The 24,757-nt window shown below is 43.3% G+C and overlaps 2 protein-coding genes across 2 annotated transcripts; both read right to left on the reverse strand.

Moving 5' to 3' along the window:
• Nucleotides 1-138: 138 nt before the first annotated feature.
• daglb (diacylglycerol lipase, beta) lies at nucleotides 139-12,362 on the reverse strand. Its single transcript, XM_060861789.1, has 15 exons — nucleotides 11,846-12,362; nucleotides 9,749-9,900; nucleotides 9,283-9,457; nucleotides 8,734-9,001; nucleotides 8,045-8,167; nucleotides 7,617-7,744; nucleotides 6,410-6,539; nucleotides 5,157-5,240; nucleotides 3,234-3,311; nucleotides 2,510-2,590; nucleotides 2,261-2,388; nucleotides 2,026-2,094; nucleotides 1,794-1,866; nucleotides 1,380-1,630; nucleotides 139-792 (listed from the first exon to the last, which is right to left on the reverse strand). The coding sequence occupies exons 1-15, from the start codon at nucleotides 11,938-11,940 to the stop codon at nucleotides 597-599; spliced, it is 2,031 nt and encodes a 676-aa protein (XP_060717772.1). The 5' UTR covers nucleotides 11,941-12,362; the 3' UTR covers nucleotides 139-596.
• Nucleotides 12,363-15,278: 2,916 nt separating this feature from the next.
• Nucleotides 15,279-24,518, reverse strand: kdelr2b (KDEL endoplasmic reticulum protein retention receptor 2b). Its single transcript, XM_060861802.1, has 5 exons — nucleotides 24,259-24,518; nucleotides 21,339-21,439; nucleotides 21,045-21,203; nucleotides 18,752-19,004; nucleotides 15,279-17,064 (listed from the first exon to the last, which is right to left on the reverse strand). The coding sequence occupies exons 1-5, from the start codon at nucleotides 24,347-24,349 to the stop codon at nucleotides 17,030-17,032; spliced, it is 639 nt and encodes a 212-aa protein (XP_060717785.1). The 5' UTR covers nucleotides 24,350-24,518; the 3' UTR covers nucleotides 15,279-17,029.
• Between the last annotated feature and the right edge of the window lie 239 nt (nucleotides 24,519-24,757).

The following is a 24,757-nucleotide window of genomic DNA, read 5'->3' on the forward strand; positions in this document are numbered from 1 at the left end:
CTGAGGAAAACTTTTAGGAGGAAAATCATTTTCCATATTAATATGATAACTTTATCATTATATATATATATATATATAACACAATATAATCACAACTGAAACCCAACACAATATAATCACAACTGAAACCCAACACAATTTTGCATGACTCTTACTGCCATTTATTCATTATGAAAATGTCACAACCAGAAGTTTTATGAGCAAAACACGTGAAGTAAATGAGTTCACAATTAATAGTTCTCATGCAAACTGAATGAACATCAAATGTTTGTACATCTTTTTTATCTAATCGTCTCGTACGTAGTAGTTCATCTTGAGTTTTCAACAAATGAATTAAAAATCAGAACGTTCATAAATGTGACATTCCGTTGAGACATACACACAAGACTCGGAACACGACGACACTGCAGGTATTATTTCAAATCATAAAGCAATGAAATGGCAAATGGTGAGATATTAATGAAACCCCGAGAGCTGAATTGCTTTCGAAGTTTGAGGCTGAGGCAGCAGAGTTATAAACAGCGAAGCTCGCTCCGGTCGTCTTGTGCATTCGCTGCTGTAGTTGTCTCAGTATCTGAGCTGGAGGCAGTAGGAGCTCAGATGACGTTCAGACGAGCGTTGCTGGCAGAGGAGGGACAGAGGGAAGACTGGCGCTCCCTGGTGAGGCTGAGCAGTGCCTTGTGGACCACGTCGGGCATGTGGTCTGGGAGCATGCGTGGGCTGATTAGCAGACTGTTGAATGCCGTCGTGCTCGACCACTCGGCACGGTAGCGCGTCTGGGAGAAGCACAGCCTGGAGTTCGGGGTTTCATCAAAGGCCCAGGATGAGGTGAATCGGGAACAAGACAAGAAAAATAGAAATAGTTTTAGGGACATAGTACGTTAGTATTGTGGGGTTTTCATCCACTTGTTTCTATGGAAACTTTACACGAAAACATTTAACAAAAGATGTAATATAATACTGTGGTCTAATTATATTATCTTGCTTCTTACTTTCACGTTCACACAAGTTTATCAAAACACACAAGAAACTTTCACGTTCGCCATCGTATTTAATCTAACAAATTAGAAACATGCTTAAAATCTGTGAATTATTCGACCACAGCTTTTCACCGTTAAAAGATTTAATAAAGTTGGGCTGATGAGGTTTTCCAAAGGGACCATTCCACAAGAGACTACCAGGCTGTATAACTGGGCTGGAATGTAAATGTGCTAATTAAAAAGCTCTGCTAGTTTGTTCATGAATCTGAAAAGGGTGTCTGTGCCAGTTCTGTATTCTTCCAATATTTTGGTTGAAACTGTATAGATCTCCAGAGGAGGTCTGTAGTGATCATGTGGAGTGACGGCGGTCATGGTAAACAGAGTTAGGTGGGCTCTGACCTGCGCGAGGGTCCATCCTCTGTGATATATAGGATACGGCCAGGCAGGTAGAGCGGCAGGTGTGTGGTGTGGGTGGGGGAGTCATCTGAAGACAAACTCTGGTACGAGGTGGACCCGCGTACCAACAGGCTCTCCTCTCCGAGCAAAGGTCGAGTCAGCTGCTCCTCCCGCCTGTTCTCCATTTCTGTGGGAAAGTCATCTGGGGATCCACCAAACACCTCATACCAGCAGCCATGCAACAGGATTTTGTACTGGTGGACACATGGAGCAAAATAAACAAAAAAAAAACCCAAAACAAAACAGAGCTTCTTAAGGGAAGCAGTTTCAGGCAGTTAAAAAAACACTGATAAATCTTTGGGAATTACATCCACTTGGCTAAAAAGCAGAACTCTAAATAAACACTGTAGCTCTCACCTTTGGTTTATTGCAGTTAGATACCACCTTTAATATCCTTCTCTTTAAATCTTCCATGTTTGGAATACTCAATCTACAAAATAGGCGGAAACGCAGATGCATTGAAGCACTCAATTGTTTTAGGGAAGTGAAACAAAAAGAACATGATGTATCATAGTGCCAAAATACAACACAACCCATAATTCATACTTTCAAAGACAAAATCATTATTTCTCTATAACCACCTTCTTACCTGGGAACCAGATCCTTTCCCAGAACCACAGAGACCACAAACTGCTTGGAGTATTCAGCGAGTGCTTTACTAAAGAAAGACATCAGCAAGAACTTTTAATGTGTTCGGTGTTATATATATCTTTAGTAATGTTTCACTGCTTCTATATCTGATCTACTTCTAATCATGATAGTGTCATGAAGGCATGAACTTTTAGCAGACTGGTGAAAAGTTCTAAGGAAAAGTGCAGACGGACCTCATGAGGCCCCCTGGTGGTGAGAAAGCGTAGCACTGCAGTGTGGTGTAGGAACTGTGGAGAAGGACGGCCAGGAGCGCTGCTGCACCTGCGCCGAGGCTGTGACCTGTGATGACCAACTTGTACTCCTACACTCACACACACACACACACACACACACCTTATAAATCATCGGACATATACAAACCCACTCCAATCAAAGACTCAATACAGGAACCAGCAATATAGGACATAAAAATCAAGCCTTACAGGTGCGATGCTGAACGCCTGTCTCAAGATGCCGTCATTGACCAGCTTCTTGTAGATATACCCAGCTGCTTGAGAAATGCCCTGTGAACCAGAAAGACATTACATTTCCTACATTGCAACTTCATTCTTAAGTTTTTTTTTGTTATTATTTAGTGGCTTTATCATTTAGTGGCTCATTCTCAGCATAACAGTGGCTCTGATGTCATGCGGTGTTGCTCTTATAGTTTACAATGCAGTATCATGTCAGTTTAGTTGCAAGGAATACACCCTGGATGCACTGGGATGCCAGGCATCCAATCACAGTGCAACATTCACACGCTCACTCATACCAAGGGGTGATTTGGTGTAAAAGGAAACTGAAGAGAACTGAGATGAAACCCATATGGACACAGGAAGAAATGGGAGACTAGAGCTGGGACGTGTGACACTACCTGCTACACCGAGTGCTGCCCATGTAACATACACTTCCATACCAACGAATCGTACAAGTAGAATTAGAGACTTTGAGAGTGAATGATGCACAACTTTATGAGGATGTGGTAGCTTAGTGGTTAAGGTGTTGCACTACTGATCAGAAGGTGGTGAGTTCAAATCCAAGATTCACTAAGATGCCCTTGCTGTGCCCTTGAGCAAGACCCTAAACTGCTCAGTATTATAAAAATGTAAGTCGCTCTGGATAAGGGCATCCCCCGAAATGCCATAAATGTCCACATGGTTATGTTACCTTGTGTGCGTAGCTGGCTCCTGACACACCATCCACAGACAGGTTTTCACACTCGGCAGACAGGTCCGTCAAGACGTCCTGTACACACACACACACACACACACATATACAGTATATAATAAACAAATAAACAATCCCATTGCTTTACATGTAAATGGATGTTACAAAAACAGTGAAATGTACCATCACTATATTTCACATCATTTCCACCATACAGTCAAAATAAACATCACAGTTATACGTGTTTTTTGTCTATCACGTTCCGTTCCTTTGATGTTAGAAGAACCTCCGCTCATCTGAAAAGGCTTTTGCACTAGATTTTGAAGCGTGGCTGTGGAGATTTGTGTATTATTCATTCAGCCACAAGAGGCTGTGAACAACGAACAGCGCTGACATCATCAGAGCTGCAGATGGCACAATGTTGGAAAGTCCGAACACTGACGATGAGACGAGGCACGCATCCTAACACACTAGTGCCACGGCCCGAACACCACCGACACAGAGGTATTTTCATTTACCACATACATCTACACAACTCTTTTCTGTGCAAAAAAAAAGTACTGGGACACTTTTAACAGCATTCAGAGTTTAGACTGTTTGAAGAAGATCAGTATATTTTTTAACTTGCTGCAGCATGAATAAATTAAAGGATTGTATGTGCAAGATCTCCAACTATAGGACTGTTTTCAGTTACAATTGTTTACTTACTTAAAGTCATTTTTTATAAAAGTATTTTGTCTGTGTTCAGTGTTTAACAGTTTCCTGCTTTTTGTACTTTACTAAGTGTCTATCTTTGCACTGCAGGAGTGTACGACTGTAGCACAAGAATTTCATTGTATTTAGATGCTTTATGAACATGATAATAAACTTCAAACGTGTGAAGTCTTTAGTGAGATCAGGCTCTGATGCTAGGTGACGAGGTCTGGGGTTCAATCAGGGTGACGGTTCAAAGTGTTTAATAATAATAATAATAATAATAATAATAATAATAATAAAATCATAAATAATAATATATTATAAACAATAATTAATAATAAATAATGTTAAAAAATAAAAAAAGACTAATAATAAATAATAATAGTAAGTTATAAATAATCAAAACTAGTAATAATAATAATAATAATAATAATAATAATAATGTGTGTGCCCTGCGATGGGTTGGCACTCCGTCCAGGGTGTATCCTGCCTTGATGCCCGATGACGCCAGAGATAGGCACAGGCTCCCCGTGACCCGAGGTAGTTCGGACAAGCGGTAGAAGATGAATGAATGAATGAATGAATAATAATAATAATAATAATAATGCTTTTTATTTATAGGCTCCTTTCTAGTCACTCAAGGAAATAATAAATAATAAAATAACAGTAAACAAAAAATATGTAGAATATATAAGAATATAATAATAAGTACTTCTGAATAAATCTGTTGTGAGTCGTGTTGCGAACATGACGAGAGAGTCCCTGTTAAGGATGTCTTCCTGGAGAGAATTCCAGAGATGAGGATCGGTGCAACTAAATGCTCCAGCGCCCATGGCTGTTAAACGGGCATGGGGTATAATGAGGAGCCTTGATGAGGATGAGTGTGGAACTGTATAAAATCTGATAGGTATGGTGGAGCAAGGTTATGAAGAGCTTTACAAGTGAGGAGAAGAATCTTAAAAATCAATACAGTGTTTAATATGGAGCCAGTGGAGGGGGTAATGTGATACATGATGGGAGTTTGGGTTAAACTTTAGTGGGGTTGAAATCAGGACTCTTCCAGCAATTCACGAGTCCTGGAGTTCACGTTACACACTATGGTGTCCAGACCCACTATTGGGTGTGAGAGTCAAGTGTTCACATACTTTTGGCCATGTAAGCATACGTCTCTGTCCTGCATTCTACTGTAGCTTTATACACAGCACAACTACTCATTAAAACACTCACCTTTAGCGATAATGTTCCCCTCACAGCAACCAGCACAGCCTCCCTCTTATGATCCAGCGCAACGAAGAACGGGATCTCGTATACCTACAGTACAGAGCAGTGAAAAAAGCACAGACATGCTTACTTCAAACAGTCAAAATAAACAGATAACTCAATGTGTTAGGGGTTTTTTTTGTTACACCTTTCCTAACAGTCCAATAGGACCACAGGTTTATATTAACACACTGTTAACACACTAGCTCTAGTTTCCTACAGTAACAGTAACATCACGGTGAGCTAATAAGAAAGTAATTATGCATGACTCATGAAATGTGTTATTAGTTAACACAGACCATGATAAACATATAATCAGTGATACAGTCAAGCCTTTTATAAGAAGCTCTTAATGGAAGGAATCTCCAGTGTCAGCACTTTGGAACCGGTGGCTTAGTGGTTAGCACGTTCGCCTCACACCTCCAGGGTCGGGGTTCGATTCCCGCCTCCACCTTGTGTGTGTGGAGTTTGCATGTTCTCCCCGTGCCTTGGGGGTTTCCTCCGGGTACTCCGGTTTCCTCCCCCGGTCCAAAGACATGCATGGTAGGTTGATTGGCATCTCTGGAAAATTGTCCCGATTGTGTGAGTGAATGAGAGTGTGTGTGTGCCCTGCGATGGGTTGGCACTCCGTCCAGGGTGTATCCTGCCTTGATGCCCGATGACACCTGAGATAGGCACAGGCTCCCCGTGACCCGAGGTAGTTCGGATAAGCGGTAGAAGATGAATGAATGAATGAATCTTTTCACGTGGACATTCTGTAATAACAAATGTAACCAGATAGTTTGTAAAATATCTGGGTCAAGTGGTTAAGGCTGTGGGTTGTAGATCAGAGGATCAGGGTTTAAGCCCCAGCACTGACTAGCTGCCACTGTTGGGCCCTTAACCAAGGCCCTTAAAACTCTTTCTGCTCCAAGAATTTCTTCAAAATAAGAATTTCTTTACAAATGCATCCTCCAATGAGTGAGCTGACGTTACAGCCATGTAACATGACATGAAACCCGCATCGTCGGGCTGATCGATCCACAGCAGACGCTCCACTGTCTCTTAGAGTGATATAAAGTATAAAAAGCACAAGAGAAAAGGCATCATGATGCCAGGATCACTTCCTTTCTGTAAGAAGTGGTGTTCACATTCATGACACCCTCACGGTTCAGCTCCTGTCTGAAGGTAGCACAGTGATACAGATGACAGTGTAGTGCCGTCTAGATTATATCGGATACCTGATTATGACAGCTGAAGTGAATGAAGTCTCGGTACTGAAGCTCTGTCATGTGTAAGACGGAGCTGAAATGGCAGCCGGGGTTGTCACCTCCGACCATGTCGTACTCCATCATGTTACGGTTACGGCAGCTGCAACAGAACAGCGAATGTTTATTAACACTACATTAATGTACTGTTTAATACAACGTCAAGTCAACATACGAACACCTTCTTATCAGCACGCCGAAAGGAATAGATATCGACTTACGGAATATTTTCATTCAGTATAGACAAATGTGTATGTTATTATGGCTGTAAGTCTGATATAAAATGAGTCAGGACTCTTTCAGTGTTGGTCACAGGCTTGTGTTATAGATGCTTATGAAGCAGGATGTGGTAGCCTAGTGGTTAAGGTGTAGGTCTAATTTTGAGTTTGAATCCCAGGTCTACCAAGCTGCCAATGCTGGGCCTAAGGAAGGCCATTAACCCTCATTTCTTGTATAAAATGAGATAAAATGCAAGTTGCCCTGGATAAGGACATCTCAGAGAGCATGAATGGGTTTGATATTAACATTTACTTTGAAGATAGAAAGATTTGTGTGGGGAAAAAATGACCATGGATTTCAATGGATATTTTAAAGCCTTAATAGTCTAGATAAAAAAATACTTGAGCCATTAACCAGCTCTGTGGATTGAGACATGACAAAGACATTCAATGCTGAATTTGGACACAAATTCATTAAGAACGCGAACACGTGACCACACGACCATGTCAGTGAAACAAGGCAGAAGGAGTCGTCTGTAATTACAACACACCTCACACAGACAGCGTTTAATCCGATTTGTACAAATTTCCTAAATCGAGAACATTTCATCACACAGATGGTTGTGCAACAAACTGCCAAAGTGTAACTCGGTAGAGGACAAAATGTAATGTAGGAAAACAAATTTAAAACTTAAAAATAAACTTCTGCTGAAATGCAACTTTTAGACTTATTATTCTATAATAATTCCTATAAATTGCAGGGGAGAAAAACCCAAAAACATTTAAATCTAATTCAATTTGAAGTTACAGCACATCATAAAAGAGATAGAATTGTTTGCCCGGGTGCCAATACTTTCAGACGGCACTAGTTTTACGACTGTATTTGTCAAGGTTTGACTCCTAAAATTAAAGAGGAAGTGAAAATCACAGTGTGTGTAAGTGAAGGTTCAGTGAAGACGCACCAGTCACCACTCAGCTTGCAGCATCCTGTTAAAGGATTTAAGTAGAAATAAATGGGCCAGCCGTACGCAGCTACAGCAAACTGCATGTAATGTGCTGCTTTCTCCAGCTCCGTCTCCAGATCTTCTCTCTGTACAGACACGCAGACAGAAAAAAGTATATTCTGGTTTAATACGCAAAGGTTTGTGGACTTGGTATACAGCCTGTACATGGCTAGAGATTGAATTCGATATGTTGCTGTATTTCCTTTTGAAACAGGAAGTAAAGGCAGTACAGCACAGAACAAACTGCACAGGTGAGAACCCTCTAGAAAGTCTGAAATGTAGCTTTGCCACTGTCGTGTACACTGTTTAAATCAGACAGCCTTCCTCACTTACTTCCTGTTATTATGGGCCCTGTATATAAATCAGTTACAGATCAACAGACTCACTATAGGAGATGATGGACTGTGGGACAGAACGTCTTCAGGGTCTTTGCACTGCTGCATTTTATCCTGCTCTTGATGAAGAAGCGCTAAACCCGCTGCGATGTCACTGGGCACCAGGTCCGTGTCCTAGAGAAAGGAACGCATTGAAAAACTCGGTCTTAAGACAAAAACAATGCAGATATCGTCTGGTTAGTCGAGATCTTGCTACATTCTATACAGTATATAACGTCCTACTCCTTCTTTCAGTACGTTCACACGTGCAGCGACTTTAACTAGCAAAGCGACCGGAGACTGTACGTTTCCGTCAAAAAAGCGTGTGATGGTAACCATTGGCGACTAGATTTGGGCGTGTCCAGAAATGCGACCAGGCTTAACTTAATGCAAATATGGAGAGACATGGTACACTGCACACATTAGAGCAAACGTGATCTTGTTTTTTAATACGATGCAGTTAAACGCTGCTGAAATTTCACCAAATTTGAAACGTTATTACCATGGCAATAGAAGTAGGAACGCCTACTGGTGACTTCGTAGTACATGGCTGTGGACTCAAAAAGTTCAATAAAATCGCTGTATGTGTGAACGTAGCAGTCAAAATCAGAAATGAATGAGTAATAATCAGAACTACTTGTACAGAATGTGTGTATAAGTATAGAGATATATAGCTAGATTCGTATGGTCTCAGAGCTCACAGAGAAGAAATCACTGATGAGCTGAGTGACGCTGGAGAAAGCCGCTCTGTGGTTGTCGTCCTGAGGCAGGCAGCAGCACAGAAGACGCAGACGGCTCTCCCACACGCGTACGGCCAGCGAGCGGGCCGTGTAAAAGAGCTGCGAGGACTCAGTACTTTCCAGATCCCTCAGACCAGAGCGCTCAACTGTAGACGGACGCCGGCGCAGGCTGCCCAGCGGGTCAAACACAATCAGCACACCCACCACCATGGAGAGAAAGATGATCCAGCTAGAGAGGAAGACAAGAGCGCACGGCTGTGATATGAATCATCGTGTGTGTGTCAGCACTTTCCTTTTGCACAGATGTAACTGAAATATTTACAGTGTGACTTTTTTGAAATGGGAGTCAAAAGTCAAAAGCTGATATGCACAAGATATCCACAGATACATCTGTAATCTTCTAGGATCGACCGCTCATCAGTCGTTCAAGGAAAGCGTATTGATTCCTCACATTATTGATTCTATTCTGAAATCCAATTTGTCACGTGATAACGGTCCGCATTTACACACCTCGCAATCACAGCACCAGCTACAAGCCCAACTTCAGCCGGTTCACATCCTGTACTGTAATCAGACACCCACACGGCTCCTAAACAAGCCCACACAAACTCAGGCAAGAAAAGAATTCCCCGAATGTACACCAGGACAGGAATAAAGCGTCGAGGACCTGGGTTCATTATGGTTCCTTTGATAGAGATAGAGATGCAAGAGAAAAGCACATACACACATTCAGTTTAGTTGTATTTCACTTTTGAATAACGTACATCATCAGAAAAACAGTACTGATGTAATAATAAGTGAGACGGAGGTGAAACATGAGGAAGAAAACCATGACAGGGTTCGAGTCTTCTTCTGGATGATTATAAATCATTATAGCATATAGGTGTGGAAGAGTAAAGACTAAACAATGTACTGAAAGGACATTCAGTACAGAGTCCTGGTGTGGTCGGCTTAGTCATTGATGAGCAAGACTCACCTTGAGCGCTGATGTAAACGACTGCACATAAAGTTATGATGATGACTCCAAGCAGGACGAGCAGAACAATAATGTAGCTGTGAAGAACAGAACCTCCATGACAGTCAAACCTGCCTTTACGGGTGATGTACAGAGTCAGGGTTGCAATCCACCTGTGATATATAAAAGATGTCTTTTATTCATCTAATAAACCTGGGTGCACTCTGTGAGACAAGACTGACTTTATGATCAAACACACACACTGACACACACAAACATTGACACACACAAACACACCTACAGACACTGACACTGACACACACACAGACATTGACACACACAGACACAAACACACAGACACACACTGACACACACAGACACACGCTGACACACACTGACACCGACACTCACTGACACCGACACTCACACAAACACACACACAGACACCGACACACACACACTGACACCGACACACACACACTGACACCGACACACACACACTGACACTGACACACACACACTGACACCGTCACACACACACTGACACCGACACACACACACTGACACCGACACACACACACTGACACCGACACACACACACTGACACCGACACACACACACTGACACCGACACACACACACTGACACCGACACACACACACTGACACCGACACACACACACTGACACCGACACACTGACACTGACACCAACACACTGACACCGACACACACACACCGACACACACACACCGACACACACACCGACACACACACCGACACACACACACTGACACCGACACACACACACTGACACCGACACACACACACTGACACCGACACACACACACTGACACCGACACACACACACTGACACCGACACACACACACTGACACCGACACACACACACTGACACTGACACACACACACACTGACACCGACACACACACACTGACACCGACACACACACACTGACACCGACACACACACACTGACACCGACACACACAAACACACACATACACTAACACACACACACTGACACTGACACACAGACACTGACACCAACACACACACAAACATTGATATACACAAACACACCTACAGACACTGACACTGACTCACACACAAACATTGTCACAGACACACACTGACAAACACACAAACACACACAGACACACACAGACACACGCTGACACACACGCTGACACACACGCTGACACACACGCTGACACACACGCTGACACACACTGACACCGACACTCACACAGACACACACTGACACCGACACTCACACAAACACACACACAGACACCGACACCGACACACACACACTGACACCGACACACACACACTGACACCGACACACACACACTGACACCGACACACACACACTGACACCGACACACACACACTGACACCGACACACACACACTGACACCGACACACACACACTGACACCGACACACACACACTGACACCGACACACACACACTGACACCGACACACACACACTGACACCGACACACTGACACTGACACCAACACACTGACACCGACACACACACACCGACACACACACACCGACACACACACCGACACACACACACTGACACACACACACTGACACACACACACTGACACCGACACACACACACTGACACCGACACACACACACTGACACCGACACACACACACTGACACCGACACACACACACTGACACCGACACACACACACTGACACCGACACACACACACTGACACCGACACACACACACACTGACACCGACACACACACACACGGACACCGACACACACACACACTGACACCGACACACACACACTGACACCGACACACACAAACACACACAGACACTAACACACACACACTGACACTGACACACAGACACTGACACCAACACACACACACAAACATTGATATACACAAACACACCTACAGACACTGACACTGACTCACACACAGACATTGTCACAGACACACACTGACAAACACACAAACACACACAGACACACACTGACACATACAGACACACACAGACAGACACACACTGACACAAACTGACAAACACACAAACACTGACACACACACACACACAGCTTACCATATTAGTCTAATAAATATCTCAAAAGCTCCTGGCAGGACAAGATCATCACTTGCGATGCCCCACCGCCTCCCGAACACGACCACACCGGGCATGTTGACACCTGACAGGGACCCTGTGGCTCTGATGAAGAGTAACACCTGATTATAAACCCTTTAACCGCCCAAACCTAAATCAGTGCAAGTGATCCAGTCAGACTGAACAAACCCTAAACCCTAAACCCTAAACCTTTGTTTAATGTTAACTAGCTCGCAGTCTATAAAGCAGCATTTTGTCTCGGTGCCCAAACATGAAACCCATCCAGAGCTGTAAGAGCTCGGTGTTCTCATCAACACACAAAGTCACAAAAACATACTTTAAAACGGAGTATCCGTGAAAAAAGAAAGAGAAAACTGAAGTTTAAAGAGCCGACACGTCAACGTTCACACGTCAAAGTTCACACGTCATTTCACGCGCTCTCTGTCACTGCTCTGGGCAACTGCCGTAAAATCATCGCTGTTGTTTTGCTTTTTTAATGTAGGTGCAACACTCAAAAACCTCCGAAGATTTCGGCACTTTGTCAAATAGTTCCGTGATGTATTTAGTGTTTTAATAAAAAATAATAATAATAATAGGAAAAAAGAAGTAGAATTACGATAAGGAATGTAAACTGCATGAATAGTTATCAGCTTATCAATGCATGTATATGTATGTATACACACACACACACACACACACACACATATATATATATACACACACACACACACATACGTATATACATTTATATATACGTTTATATATATATATATTTATATACACTTATATATATATATATATATATATATATATATATATATATATATATATATATATATATATATATGCATACATATATATGTATATCCCTATATATATTTATATATACACAAGTAGTCTAGGCCAGTTGTTCTCAAACTGGGGGCCCTGAGATGGTGCCAGAAAATATATGAGTAATAGAGGCTCCTGGTTCCTTTTTTTTCAAAGGTGACTGGATTGAACCAATTTGGGAGGCTATCAAAGATCGCAGCCTTGGTTTTAGTGCTTCCACATTCTAATACTGATGCCGAGGCGGTTGGGGGGGCGGGATTTGCAGTGGTTGGAGATGTCACTCTTGACATCTGTCTTCAAAACTTGAGAGCCCTGACATACACAATACAACAAAATGAATTTAGACACCTATTCATTGTACCCATGTTGTTCTTCTACAAACAATTGATACCAAAGCATTACAATTTCCCTTCACTGGAACTAAGTCCTAACAACAATGTCCCTTTGCACAAAACAAGCTCCATGTAGCCATGATGTGCCAAGACTGAAGTGAAAGAAATCAAATGTCCTACACAGAAACCTGACCTCAACTCCACTGAACGACATTGAGATGAACTGGAACACTGACTGAACCCCAGACATCGTCATCAGTGTCTGATCTCGGTAAAGCTCCTCTGGCTGAATGAACACAAATCTCCACACAGCTACAATACATAATTTAGTAGAAAGTCTTCCCAGGGTGACCGGGTGGAGGATATTATAATAGCAAAAGAGGACTAAATGTGAATTGGGATGCTCAACAAGATCGTGTGTGTGTGATGATCAGGTGTTCTGTCATTTATTAAATCATAATAGCAAATTTGTCAGCATTCCAAAAAAAACCCAGACATTTTCCTAATACATTTTTGAATAACCTTCATGTTATTCCATACAAGTTATACATCGTTATCAATTTAATAGCCAGTAGGCAACAGTTTTCACTGACTAGTCACAGCTACTGACTGTAGCAGTGAGGAAAAGACATGAGGCAGAGACGGAGGTAGCAGAGATGAGGATGTTGAGGTTTTCTTCAGGAGTGATGAGGATGGACAGGATTAGGAACGAGCACATCAGAGGGACAGCTCAAGTTGGCTGTTTTGGGGACAAGGACAGAGAGACTAGATTAAGGTGGTTTGGACATGTACAGAGGAGGGAGATTGTTATATTGGTAAAAGGATGTTACAGATGGAGCTACGAGGTAAGAGGTCAAGCGGAAGGACAAAGAGGAGATATATGGATGTGTTAAATGAGGACATGAAGTTAACTGGAGGGAGAGAAGAGGATACCGAGGATAGAGTTAGGTGGAAACAGATGATTCGCTGTGGCGACCCCTAATGGGAAAAGCTGAAAGTAGATGAAGACAGGAAGTGCTTTAGTTAGTTAAGGGTTCATCCCAAAAACATCTTCCTTGTGCTCTGTTTTGCTTGTCACATCAATTTAGGATAAGAATAAAACCAACCCTAGAATATTCACTCTCATATACACTCCTGAACAAAATCTTAAAACTAGGGAAAATATTACACGCATTCACACTTCGCACTGGTGGATCGTAACCAGGTTGTAAGTACTTCTTTAAAATGCCAAAAGAAGAAACAAGAGCAAGAGAAAAAATAGAGAGTAGGCAATTTATTGAAAACTGCATTTAAACTCAAACATCTAGTCATCAGCTGATCAAAAGTTTAAGACCATAGCCTTTAAAAGTGAAAATCTGTGCAAAAATATAACTTAAAATGTAAAGTATAACGGGCTGTCCATGAAGATCCGTCTGATCCTTGACCCAAATTAAGGCCATTACTGATGCTGATTGCAGCCCAATATCCATAAGTCTTCCACGAAAATCCACATCTCATCCCACACCACAAACTTGCCCTGTTGGAATTTGCAAGGAAGCAACAAACATGGGAGATTGAAAGATGGAAGAAAGTTTTATTCTCGGACGAGAAAAAATTTAACCTGGACGGTCCTGATGGCTCCCAATGACACTGGCATTACAAGAAGATCCCAGTGGAGATGTTTTCTGCCTAGCACAGTGGAGGAGGCTCCACCATGATCTGGGGGGCTTTTCTTTCAATGGGAAAATGGAGCTTCAGTTTGTGCAGGGTGTCAAACGACGGCTGGACTGAGGGCCCTTGTCTGTGTGGTAGCGACTGGGTCTTTCAACGGGACAACGCTGCAATTCACAACGCCTGCCTGATGAAGGACTTCTTCTAGGACAATAACGTTGCACTTCTGGACCATCTTGTGTGTTCCATTGATCAAAATCCCCTTGAGAATGTTTGGAGATGGATGGCAAGGGAAGATAACAAAAACTGAGGTCAGTTCCAGACTGTGGATGCCCTTCGTAAAGCCATCTTCCCTACATGGAGCAACGTTTCCACCAAACTGGAGCAACGTTTCCACCAAAAAAAATGCAAATACTTGGAATATTTTCCCCGGTCTTAAGATTTTGTTCAGGTGTGTATTACATCATCTGTGGAACAGGAAGATTTGATAAAAGTACAAGCTGAACATTCTTGGATTTTATAAAATCTTTTGTTTCCAACATATGAAAGATTTATTGGAATGAACTTTTATTTTGAAATAAAAACACAGCAAAACAAACAGCATCTCTCAAACAATCTTTATTTGAGCCAGAAGTCATGTGAAGGTTTTAATTTAAAAAAATTATTGATTTCAGAAATTAAAAAGAGAAACAGACGTAAACACCACTCAGTAAAACCCTTTAAACCCAATTTGCAAGAATGCCCTTTCTTCAGAAATTAAAAATAAGATTATTATATAAGGAAAACTCAATATACATAACATGCTTTACAGCTCTGTGGGTAATTCAGGTAAAAAGTCATATCTATTCATGAAAAACTGTTAATTCCGCAGTTACATTCTATACAATCTTAATAAATTGAACAATTTTCATACACCAGACTTTCAGAGTGACGGGATAAGGCTCAGATCATCCGTAATTACACGATGGAAAGCAAACAGAAATCAGAATGCATTACTTGAGCAAATAAAATGCCCAATTAATAAAATAATTTACTTAAATTATAAATACAAGGCAGTGAGTCAATACTGCAAGAGAATTCATGTGGGAAAGTTCGACTCGCTCGTGATGATACAAACATTATTATACGAAAATAGTGACAAGTTTAGGAAAGAAATTGCTTAAAAAGGTGCCTGTTTTATCATGTAAATAAAAAAATAAAATAAAATAAATAAATAAAATTTAAAAGGGGGGGGGGGAAGAAGAAAAGAGCTGACCAGAGCATGAGAAATCTATTTTGAGTTAAAAAGCAAACAAAACAACAAAAAAAAAAAAAAAACACAAAATTCAATACATTTTACCACAGAGTAATCGGCTCGGCAGTTTCTATAATTAAATGTACCATATTTTCCAGAAACTAAGTCGCTCTGGTGTACAAAACCCTTCCAGTCGAATTTAGATCCTAAATCGTGTTGACGTCACAGGATCTTTCCACTGCCTCTAAAGCTGCATTTCACAAACACACTCGCATTCTAATGTCTGGTTGTTTGTGTGTGTTGTAGTGGTTCAGTGTTTCTTCCATATCCTGAATCCGTGTGTCAGGTCCGAAGGCTTAATTCTTCTGGAAAGTTCTGTAAACATTAAAGCTCCTCACTTACCATCTACGGAGCTACGGACCTCGTCGTGCTGGGATCCCCGATTTGGTGATCGCCATGACGACAGTATTTTGGTTTATCAGCACGTCGATGACTGAACTGATGATTTCATTTTCCAGTAACTACTGAACTAAGACTTCTACATTAAACCCTTGTACATAGAGCGATTAGGCTTGTGCAGTGACTGTAGCACCTGTTAAAGAGTTTCTCCAGGGGGAAAAAAAAAACCCTGTGCAATTTGTATTGCAGTTTTGTCTGCAACAATCTCGTTAAAACTCCTGGAGGGACTGATTAAAGGGCAACACCTAGAAATGTCCCGGCTTACGCTCTAGAAAATGTGGTACATTCACTCGAATTTTAAATGTTTTACAAAAACAAAAACCCTGCATAAGAATTAACCCATCAACCGTCATACACTCATACATCTGATTTTTTTTTTTTTTTTTTTTTTAAACAGCTTTATACCCAATTGAAGTGATCTTTCTGACAGAATACGGTTCATTTCTTTTATCTGAGTAAGTAATAAAACGTGGATACTGGAGTAGGAGCTGTGTGATTACCACAGCTTGAATCTAGAAGTGTCCCAGAGCTGCTCAGAGGGTTGAAGGAAATAACAGATCCATGTTGCACTCCCCTGGGCGTCTTACACGAGTGTGACGTCAGTGATGTGTCCCCTGCGCTTCTGCAGACCACACTGAAGCTCTGTGTCTCTATCACTCCTTAAGCTGGTAAACTCAGCTTCTTCCCTTTCAGCACTGACAACAGCAAGACAGATGAATTACAGACAAGAAAAACAAGAATTCATCAGGCTTCCCCCGCTATCACAGCCCAGCTGTCCCTCTCTCACTCGCTCACCGCCCGACTGTCCCTCTCTCTCTTACTCGCTCACCGCCCGACTGTCCCTCTCTCACTCGCTCACCGCCCGACTGTCCCTCTCTCTCTTACTCGCTCACTGTCCGACTGTCCCTCTCTCTCTCTCTCTTACTCGCTCACCGTCCGACTGTCCCTCTCTCTCTCTCTTACTCGCTCACCGTCCGACTGTCCCTCTCTCTCTCTCTTACTCGCTCACCGTCCGACTGTCCCTCTCTCTCTCTCTTACTCGCTCACCGTCCGACTGTCCCTCTCTCTCTCCCTCTCTTACTCGCTCACCGTCCGACTGTCCCTCTCTCTCTCCCTCTCTTACTCGCTCACCGTCCGACTGTCCCTCTCTCTCTCTCTTACTCGCTCACCGTCCGACTGTCCCTCTCTCTCTCTCTCTTTCTCTCTCTCTCTCTCTCTCTCTCTCTTACTCACTCACCGTCCGACTGTGCCTCTCTCTCTCTTTCTCTCTCTCTCTTACTTGCTCACCGTCCGACTGTCCCTCTCTCTCCCACTCGCCCACCGTCCGACTGTCCCTCTCTCTTTTACTCGCCCACCGTCCAACTGTCACTCTCTCTCTCTTACTCGCTCACTGTCCGACTGTCCCTCTCTCTCTCTCTTACTCGCTCACCGTCCGACTGTCCCTCTCTCTCTCTCTCTCTTACTCGCCCATCGTCCGACTGTCCCTCTCTCTCTCTCTCTTACTCGCCCACCGTCCAACTGTCCCTCTCTCTCCCTTACTCGCTCACCGCCCGACTGTCCCTCTCTCTCTCTCTTACTCGCTCATCGTCCAACTGTCCCTCTCTCTTACTCGCTCACCGTCCGGCTGTCCCTCTCTCTCTTACTCGCTCACCGTCCGACTGTCCCTCTCTCTCTCTTACTCGCTCACCGTCCGACTGTCCCTCTCTCTCTTACTCGCTCACCGTCTGTCTGTCCCTCTCTCTCTTACTCGCTCACCGTCCGACTGTCCCTCTCTCTCTTACTCGCTCACCGTCTGTCTGTCCCTCTCTCTCTTACTCGCTCACCGTCTGACTGTCCCTCTCTCTCTTACTCGCTCACCGTCCGTCTGTCCCTCTCTCTCTCTTACTCGCTCACCGTCTGACTGTCCCTCTCTCTCTTACTTGTTCACCGTCCGTCTGTCCCTCTCTCTCTCTTACTCGCTCACCGTCTGTCTGTCCCTCTCTCTCTTACTCGCTCACCGTCCGACTGTCCCTCTCTCTCTTACTCGCTCACCGTCTGTCTGTCCCTCTCTCTCTTACTCGCTCACCGTCTGACTGTCCCTCTCTCTCTCACTCGCTCACCGTCTGTCTGTCCCTCTCTCTCTTACTTGTTCACCGTCCGTCTGTCCCTCTCTCTCTCTTACTCGCTCACCGTCTGACTGTCCCTCTCTCTCTTACTTGTTCACCGTCCGTCTGTCCCTCTCTCTCTCTTACTCGCTCACCGTCTGTCTGTCCCTCTCTCTCCCTCCTGATTAATGAATGAAACATTTTCAACATTTGATAAGCATTATAAACTCTTTGATAAGCATAAAATCTCACACACAGTTTTAATGGCAGCTCTAAACTCCAGTCTACAGTCTCTTACCTTTTGTTACATAGAGATAGAAGAAATCACAATAAAGGATGGTCTGAACGACGCCTGCCACGATGGCGATCATGTCGAAAAAGCCTTCAAAGTAGAAGCGCCACACCCAGTTGATGAGATACAGGGCACGATAGAGGCCCAGGAAGAACAGATAGTGTGTGGTGATGGTCTCAGCTTCCCCAGTCTTACTGATCATAAACAGCTGAGGAAGGCTGGCTACAGACTCCAAGTAGATGGAGAAAGTCCAGAGGATCTACAACAGAACAGGAAGAAAAAAGATGACACCAAAACTCAAGGTTAATCTCATGTAGAGACCAAAAAATATAGTTTCTGCCTGTTTTGTCGTATGATCTTCAGCATTGACTGTCTTTGTCATGTCGCGCTTCACAGTGGAGTTTAATGGCTTGTATAAAAGCACATTTACAGCAGCTGCAGAAGCGAGTGAATTGCATTTTTGTCTCCATTTTTTTTCCAACTGAGCAATTGAGGGTTGAGGACCTTGCTCAAGGGCTAAAGAATGGACGCTTGATGGACCTGGGATTCTAACTCACAAGCTTCTGATCAGAGGTCCAGCACCTTAACCACTGAGACACTCGAGTTTTCTGTTATTATCTAGTCTACTCGGAGCAATATATTCACAGAAACATTAAAAAAAAAAGTTTGTTTTGTTTCACACAAATGTTTCTTCAATATCTTCAAAGTAAACATTGATATCAACGTTGATGTTCTCTGAGATGCCCCAAATGTTTGTTCATCAGCCTCATCTTTCATTTCATTCATTCATTTTCTACCGCTTATCCGAACTACCTCGGGTCACGGGGAGCCTGTGCCTATCTCAGGCGTCATCGGGCATCAAGGCAGGATACACCCTGGACGGAGTGCCAACCAATCACAGAGCGCACACACACACACTCTCATTCACTCACACAATCACACACTAGGGATAATTTTCCAGAGATGCCAATCAACCTACCATGCATGTCTTTGGACTGGGGGAGGAAATCGGAGTACCCGGAGAAAACCCCCAAAGCAAGGGGAGAACATACACCTCCACACACACAAGGCGGAGGCGGGAATCGAACCCCCAACCCTGGAGGTGTGAGGCGAACGTGCTAACCACTAAGCCACCGTGCCCCATCAGCCTCATCTTCAACCACTAAAATTCTGTATAAAAGTTAATCCACCAGAGGGGAAATTGTCTCACACTGAAAAGGAGTCAGGACTGTTGGCTTACAATCAGAATTTAAAATGCGATAAAATAATTCATTTGTTTATACTGATTGAAAATATCCCATGAGTTGATTTAAGAAGAGTTCAATTTAGTCTCTCTCTCTGTCTCGGTCTGGCTCTCTCAGTCGGTCTGCCCGCGTGTGGCTCTCTCAGTCGGTCTGCCCGCGTGTGGCTCTCTCAGTCGGTCTGCCCGCGTGTGGCTCTCTCAGTCGGTCTGCCCGCGTGTGGCTCTCTCAGTCGGTCTGCCCGCGTGTGGCTCTCTCAGTCGGTCTGCCCGCGTGTGGCTCTCTCAGTCGGTCTGCCCACGTGTGGCTCTCTCAGTCGGTCTGCCCGCGTGTGGCTCTCTCAGTCGGTCTGCCCGCGTGTGGCTCTCTCAGTCGGTCTGCCCGCGTGTGGCTCTCTCAGTCAGTCTGCCCGCGTGTGGCTCTCTCAGTCGGTCTGCCCGCGTGTGGCTCTCTCAGTCGGTCTGCCCGCGTGTGGCTCTCTCAGTCGGTCTGCCCGCGTGTGGCTCTCTCAGTCGGTCTGCCCGCGTGTGGCTCTCTCAGTCGGTCTGCCCGCGTGTGGCTCTCTCAGTCGGTCTGCCCGCGTGTGGCTCTCTCAGTCGGTCTGCCCGCGTGTGGCTCTCTCAGTCGGTCTGCCCGCGTGTGGCTCTCTCAGTCGGTCTGCCCGCGTGTGGCTCTCTCAGTCGGTCTGCCCGCGTGTGGCTCTCTCAGTCGGTCTGCCCGCGTGTGGCTCTCTCACGGTGCTTCAAGCAGGGTCGTAGGCTAAATAGTGGATTTCTTTTAAATCATTTAACACTAAAAAGCTGTTTTAAGATTAACTTTTAATTAAGATTCATCTGATGTTGTCGAATAAAGTTACAAATCTCTAATGTAAGTAATCATTTGAGAGCTACAACAATAAGCTACTTTTATATTTGTAGAAGAAGCCGGATTTTTTATTTTTGTGAGAAATAATGCTTTTTTTTTTTTTTGCATTGTGGGAATTTTTAGGAAACAAACGCCCCAGTCTACAGGAATTCAGTCTTAGAATTCAGTCTAAGAATTCTAACTCGCTAACTTACCTCCAGAGGAGAAAAGTCGTGGTTGACGAGAAAAGCGAGGCCACCCACAGGAACGACCAGGAACTCCACCCTAAAAGTGTCGTGATTGCCATCATAGGTGGCTTTGAACTTGGCGTAGATCAGGTACACCGTGGCGTACGAACATCCGACGTAGATAACCTGGAACGACGACATGGGAAAGCGAACTGGTTAGAATGAAAAGTTGATGCAGTTGGTGGTCTAACGAAACGGGTGAACGTTTTCTAACGGAGCAGAAACGTGTGCGGACGAGGTGGCAAGTCTGTGCCAGATTACCTTCATCGTAGTGTTGTACAGGGAGATAAACGAAGTCAGAAGGTCCAAGTAGCGTGTTGTGAAAACCAGTGCAAACAGAAACTGGCTTTTCCCAGATATACCTGAAAGACAAACAAAAAAGACAATCCATGGGTCTTGTTTTTAAGGCAAAAATCAGGATAAATCTGAAGCCTTTTCCTTTAGGTTTTAATCTTCTGTCCAGACTGACATGCAGAATTTTCCTCTTGACGTTGCGGCAATTAAAATGGGACGTGATAGCCTTGTGGGTAAGGTGTTGGGATACCAATCAGAAGGTTATGAGTTCGAATCCCAGGTCCATCAAGCTGCCACTGCTGGGCCCTTGAGCAAGGCCCTTAACCCTTAATTTCTCAGGTGTCTAAAATGTAAATCACTCTTAACCAGGGCATTATCCAAATAGTGTAAATTTAAAGCCTAATGCGGTGTTCGTACAGACATGGTCTGACAGCGACAAAGCAACCGGAGATCATTCGCTTTCAGTGAGAACTGGTGATGTGATCTGTTCTCAAAGCATGCTTCTGTCATCTAGTGTAACATGATGCGTAAATGCACCGCTGAAGTTTCTATACAAACTCAAGAATGTTTCATTTTAGCGGCAATTTTCAAGCGGGACGCCAATTGCTGTACCTAATAAGAAACGTTATTACTATGGCAACCGGTCAGCAGAACACCTCATAGTACAGCTCCAGCGGCTTTCTGCTTCACGAAGCTTTCGGACATTTGAAGAGAAGTTCCTGAACCCAAGATGACTTTGAGGAGAACCACCTCTTAATACACATTCTACATATTCTGTATCTCCATCATTGAACATTTGGCTTTGGCACAAAGGAGTTGGAGTTGAATTTATAATAAACTCAGATGTCGTTCAGGAGCTCCAGGTTTCGATTGTATATGACTGTAGAAAGGACTGTAGTCACCCAAATAAAGATGGGTTCCCTGTTGAGTCTGGTTCCTCTCAAGGTTTCTTCCTCATTCCATCTAAAAGTAGTTTTTCCTTGCACAGAGACCCCAGGCTTGCTCATTAGGGATAATAGAGATAACCTCATATAAATTTACATTTATGTTCTGTAAAGCTGCTTTGAGACAATGTCCATTGTTAAAAGAGCAATACAAATAAAATGGAACTGAATTGAACTGAATCGACACAACTGTGCACAAGTTTGTAGTGCAACGTATAGTCTATTGTCTGCATTTGTTGATATTTGTGTTACTTATCCTAGTTTCTTATCGGTCAGTTCTAGACGAGTGTCATAGCAGCGCTCACACTCAGATATTAAGCAAAACATTTCAGTTGCTATCAGAGCATTGTCCTTGACTGACTTCGGTCACAATCAGCCCCTTACGGTGCTCATCACTGCCTAAGACAACTCAGCATTTAAAATTTCCATCATTTGGCAGCCACGTTTTTTCCAAAGTAACTTACATTTATCTAATTTATACAGCTAAGCAATTGAGGGTTAAGAGCAGGGGCCCAGCAGTGGCAGCTTGGTGGACCTCAGGTTTGAACTCATAACCTTCTGGTCAGTAATCCAACACCTTAACCACTGAGCTACAACATCCCATCACTTTCACAATCAAACAGCTCTTATAACAAATATTGCATACGCTTTTCCTGTGCCGTGGCAAAATCAGACAGAAAGCCGCTTGCTCACTCACGCAAAAAAATCATGCAGTATAAAGCCACTTCTCTCAAACAGGGTTTCAGCATGATGGCTTCTGATATTTCTATAAACACGAGGATGGTTTTTGTGGATACTATAATGCACTTCTGGAAGTCTCTTTAGATAAGCGCTTCTGCTTAAACACTAAACACAAGGTTGGCTTTAGTAATTATACCCCTCCTTTAACAAACTTCAGGAAAATGAAACATTTCATGTTGTTCAGACAAAGTGATAATAATAATAATAATAATAATAATAATAATAATAATAATAATAATAATAATAGAATCAGTCACAGTACTGTAAGAAACAGTAACACTGAAACAAATTTTTAAATATTAAAGATAAAAATCTTGTAGTGTGACTCGTGTGTGTGTGTGTGTGTGTGTGTGTGTGTGTGTGTGTGTGAGCTCGGTATCACATCCTGCCACGTCACAGGATTCACACAACTCCCAAAAAGCTCAACACTGATAACAGAATGAATGAATTTGCACCCAGATTTGTGAATGCATATTAAAAACTAAATAAAGACAGATCATTTTATAAAGTGCAGATTAACCTGATGCATTAAACATAGAGGATTAGGACACAGGAGAGAGAGCGGCGGTTTGCTTGAGGTTTGTCAACTGACACAAAACTTTTTTTCTTTGAGTATAAAATGCTCTGTGTGCACACGAATATAAAAGTGTAGAAAATGGCATTAGGGTTGTGGGTTAGTTAGTTAGTTTGTTAGTGATTCAAGCTAAAGTAAGCTGGGTAACCAGTCAGAGGTCATTTTCTATATCTGATGAACTGTCAGAGACTGAAAGTTTAAGTACAAGTATAACAGCTAACTAAGCGGATTCACTCACAGCAAAAAGGAGTGGCAGTGTGTCAGTTTGCTACGAGCGTGTGTGTGTGTGTGTGTGTATGAGTGCAAGTGTGTGTATGAGTGCAAGTGTGTGTATGAATGGGAGAGTGAGAGAGAGTGTGTGTGTGTGTGTGTGTGTGTGTATGAGTGTGTGTATGTATGGGAGTGAGTGTGTGTGTAGTTGAGGCCTGTACAATCCATGCGATGACAAGCTTTAAATCAGATAATACTCTTTTACAACAGGAAGTCTATCTCAGCCACAATCTCTCTCTATCACACACACACACACACACACACACACACACACACACACACACACACACACACACACACACACACACAGTTGCTGTTTGCATTGCCCTGAAAGAGAACTTGTAAACACACCACTCACCTGCACATGACCTGCTCTTCCATATTTTCAGCAGTAGGATGATGATAGCAGCTAAATGCGACAGATCCCCAGTCAGCCTAAAAATATTCATGATTCCGTCCGCAGAGAGAGAAAGGTAGTGAAAAGGTATCCAGGGATGAGAACAGGGATACCGACACAGCTGGAGCTCAAACACAACACACAAAAACTGATAGAAACACACGAATCTTCGGCCCTTCCTGCACTCCCCAGTTAAAAGATGGCGAGAACAGCGCGACGTGGCCTGGGGCGTGGCCAAACATATCACTGACCAATCAGAATACGGGTTTGGGAAAAGAAGGCGGGACAGAGTTGATTCGTTAGTCATGTGTATGGACACTTCCGTACTAAGGACTATAGTTACAATGTGGACCAATGGAGCTTATTATACATACTACTTAGTGCGGTAGTGTAGGACGCACTGATCCAAACCAATACCGATACAGAATGAACCCGGATATTATCCGAATTTAGTCATGAC

This window comes from Tachysurus vachellii, chromosome 2 (genome assembly GCF_030014155.1).
Source record: "Tachysurus vachellii isolate PV-2020 chromosome 2, HZAU_Pvac_v1, whole genome shotgun sequence".
Taxonomy (NCBI): domain Eukaryota; kingdom Metazoa; phylum Chordata; class Actinopteri; order Siluriformes; family Bagridae; genus Tachysurus; species Tachysurus vachellii.

What these genes read in the sequence shown, in the direction of transcription:
- daglb (XM_060861789.1), bottom strand. Translation starts at nt 11,940, where the DNA reads ATGCCCGGTGTGGTCGTGTTCGGGAGGCGGTGGGGCATCGCAAGTGAT. An exon ending in GGGGAACATTATCGCTAAAG is followed by an intron (nt 3,312 to 5,156) that starts GTGAGTGTTTTA and finishes GTGTGTGTACAG; the next exon opens with GACGTCTTGACGGACCTGTC. An exon ending in CTAACTGCAATAAACCAAAG is followed by an intron (nt 1,631 to 1,793) that starts GTGAGAGCTACA and finishes TGTGTCCACCAG; the next exon opens with TACAAAATCCTGTTGCATGG.
- kdelr2b (XM_060861802.1), bottom strand. Translation starts at nt 24,349, where the DNA reads ATGAATATTTTTAGGCTGACTGGGGATCTGTCGCATTTAGCTGCTATC. An exon ending in GAAGAGCAGGTCATGTGCAG is followed by an intron (nt 21,440 to 24,258) that starts GTGAGTGGTGTG and finishes TTTGTCTTTCAG; the next exon opens with GTATATCTGGGAAAAGCCAG. An exon ending in CTATCTCTATGTAACAAAAG is followed by an intron (nt 17,065 to 18,751) that starts GTAAGAGACTGT and finishes TGCTGTTGTCAG; the next exon opens with TGCTGAAAGGGAAGAAGCTG.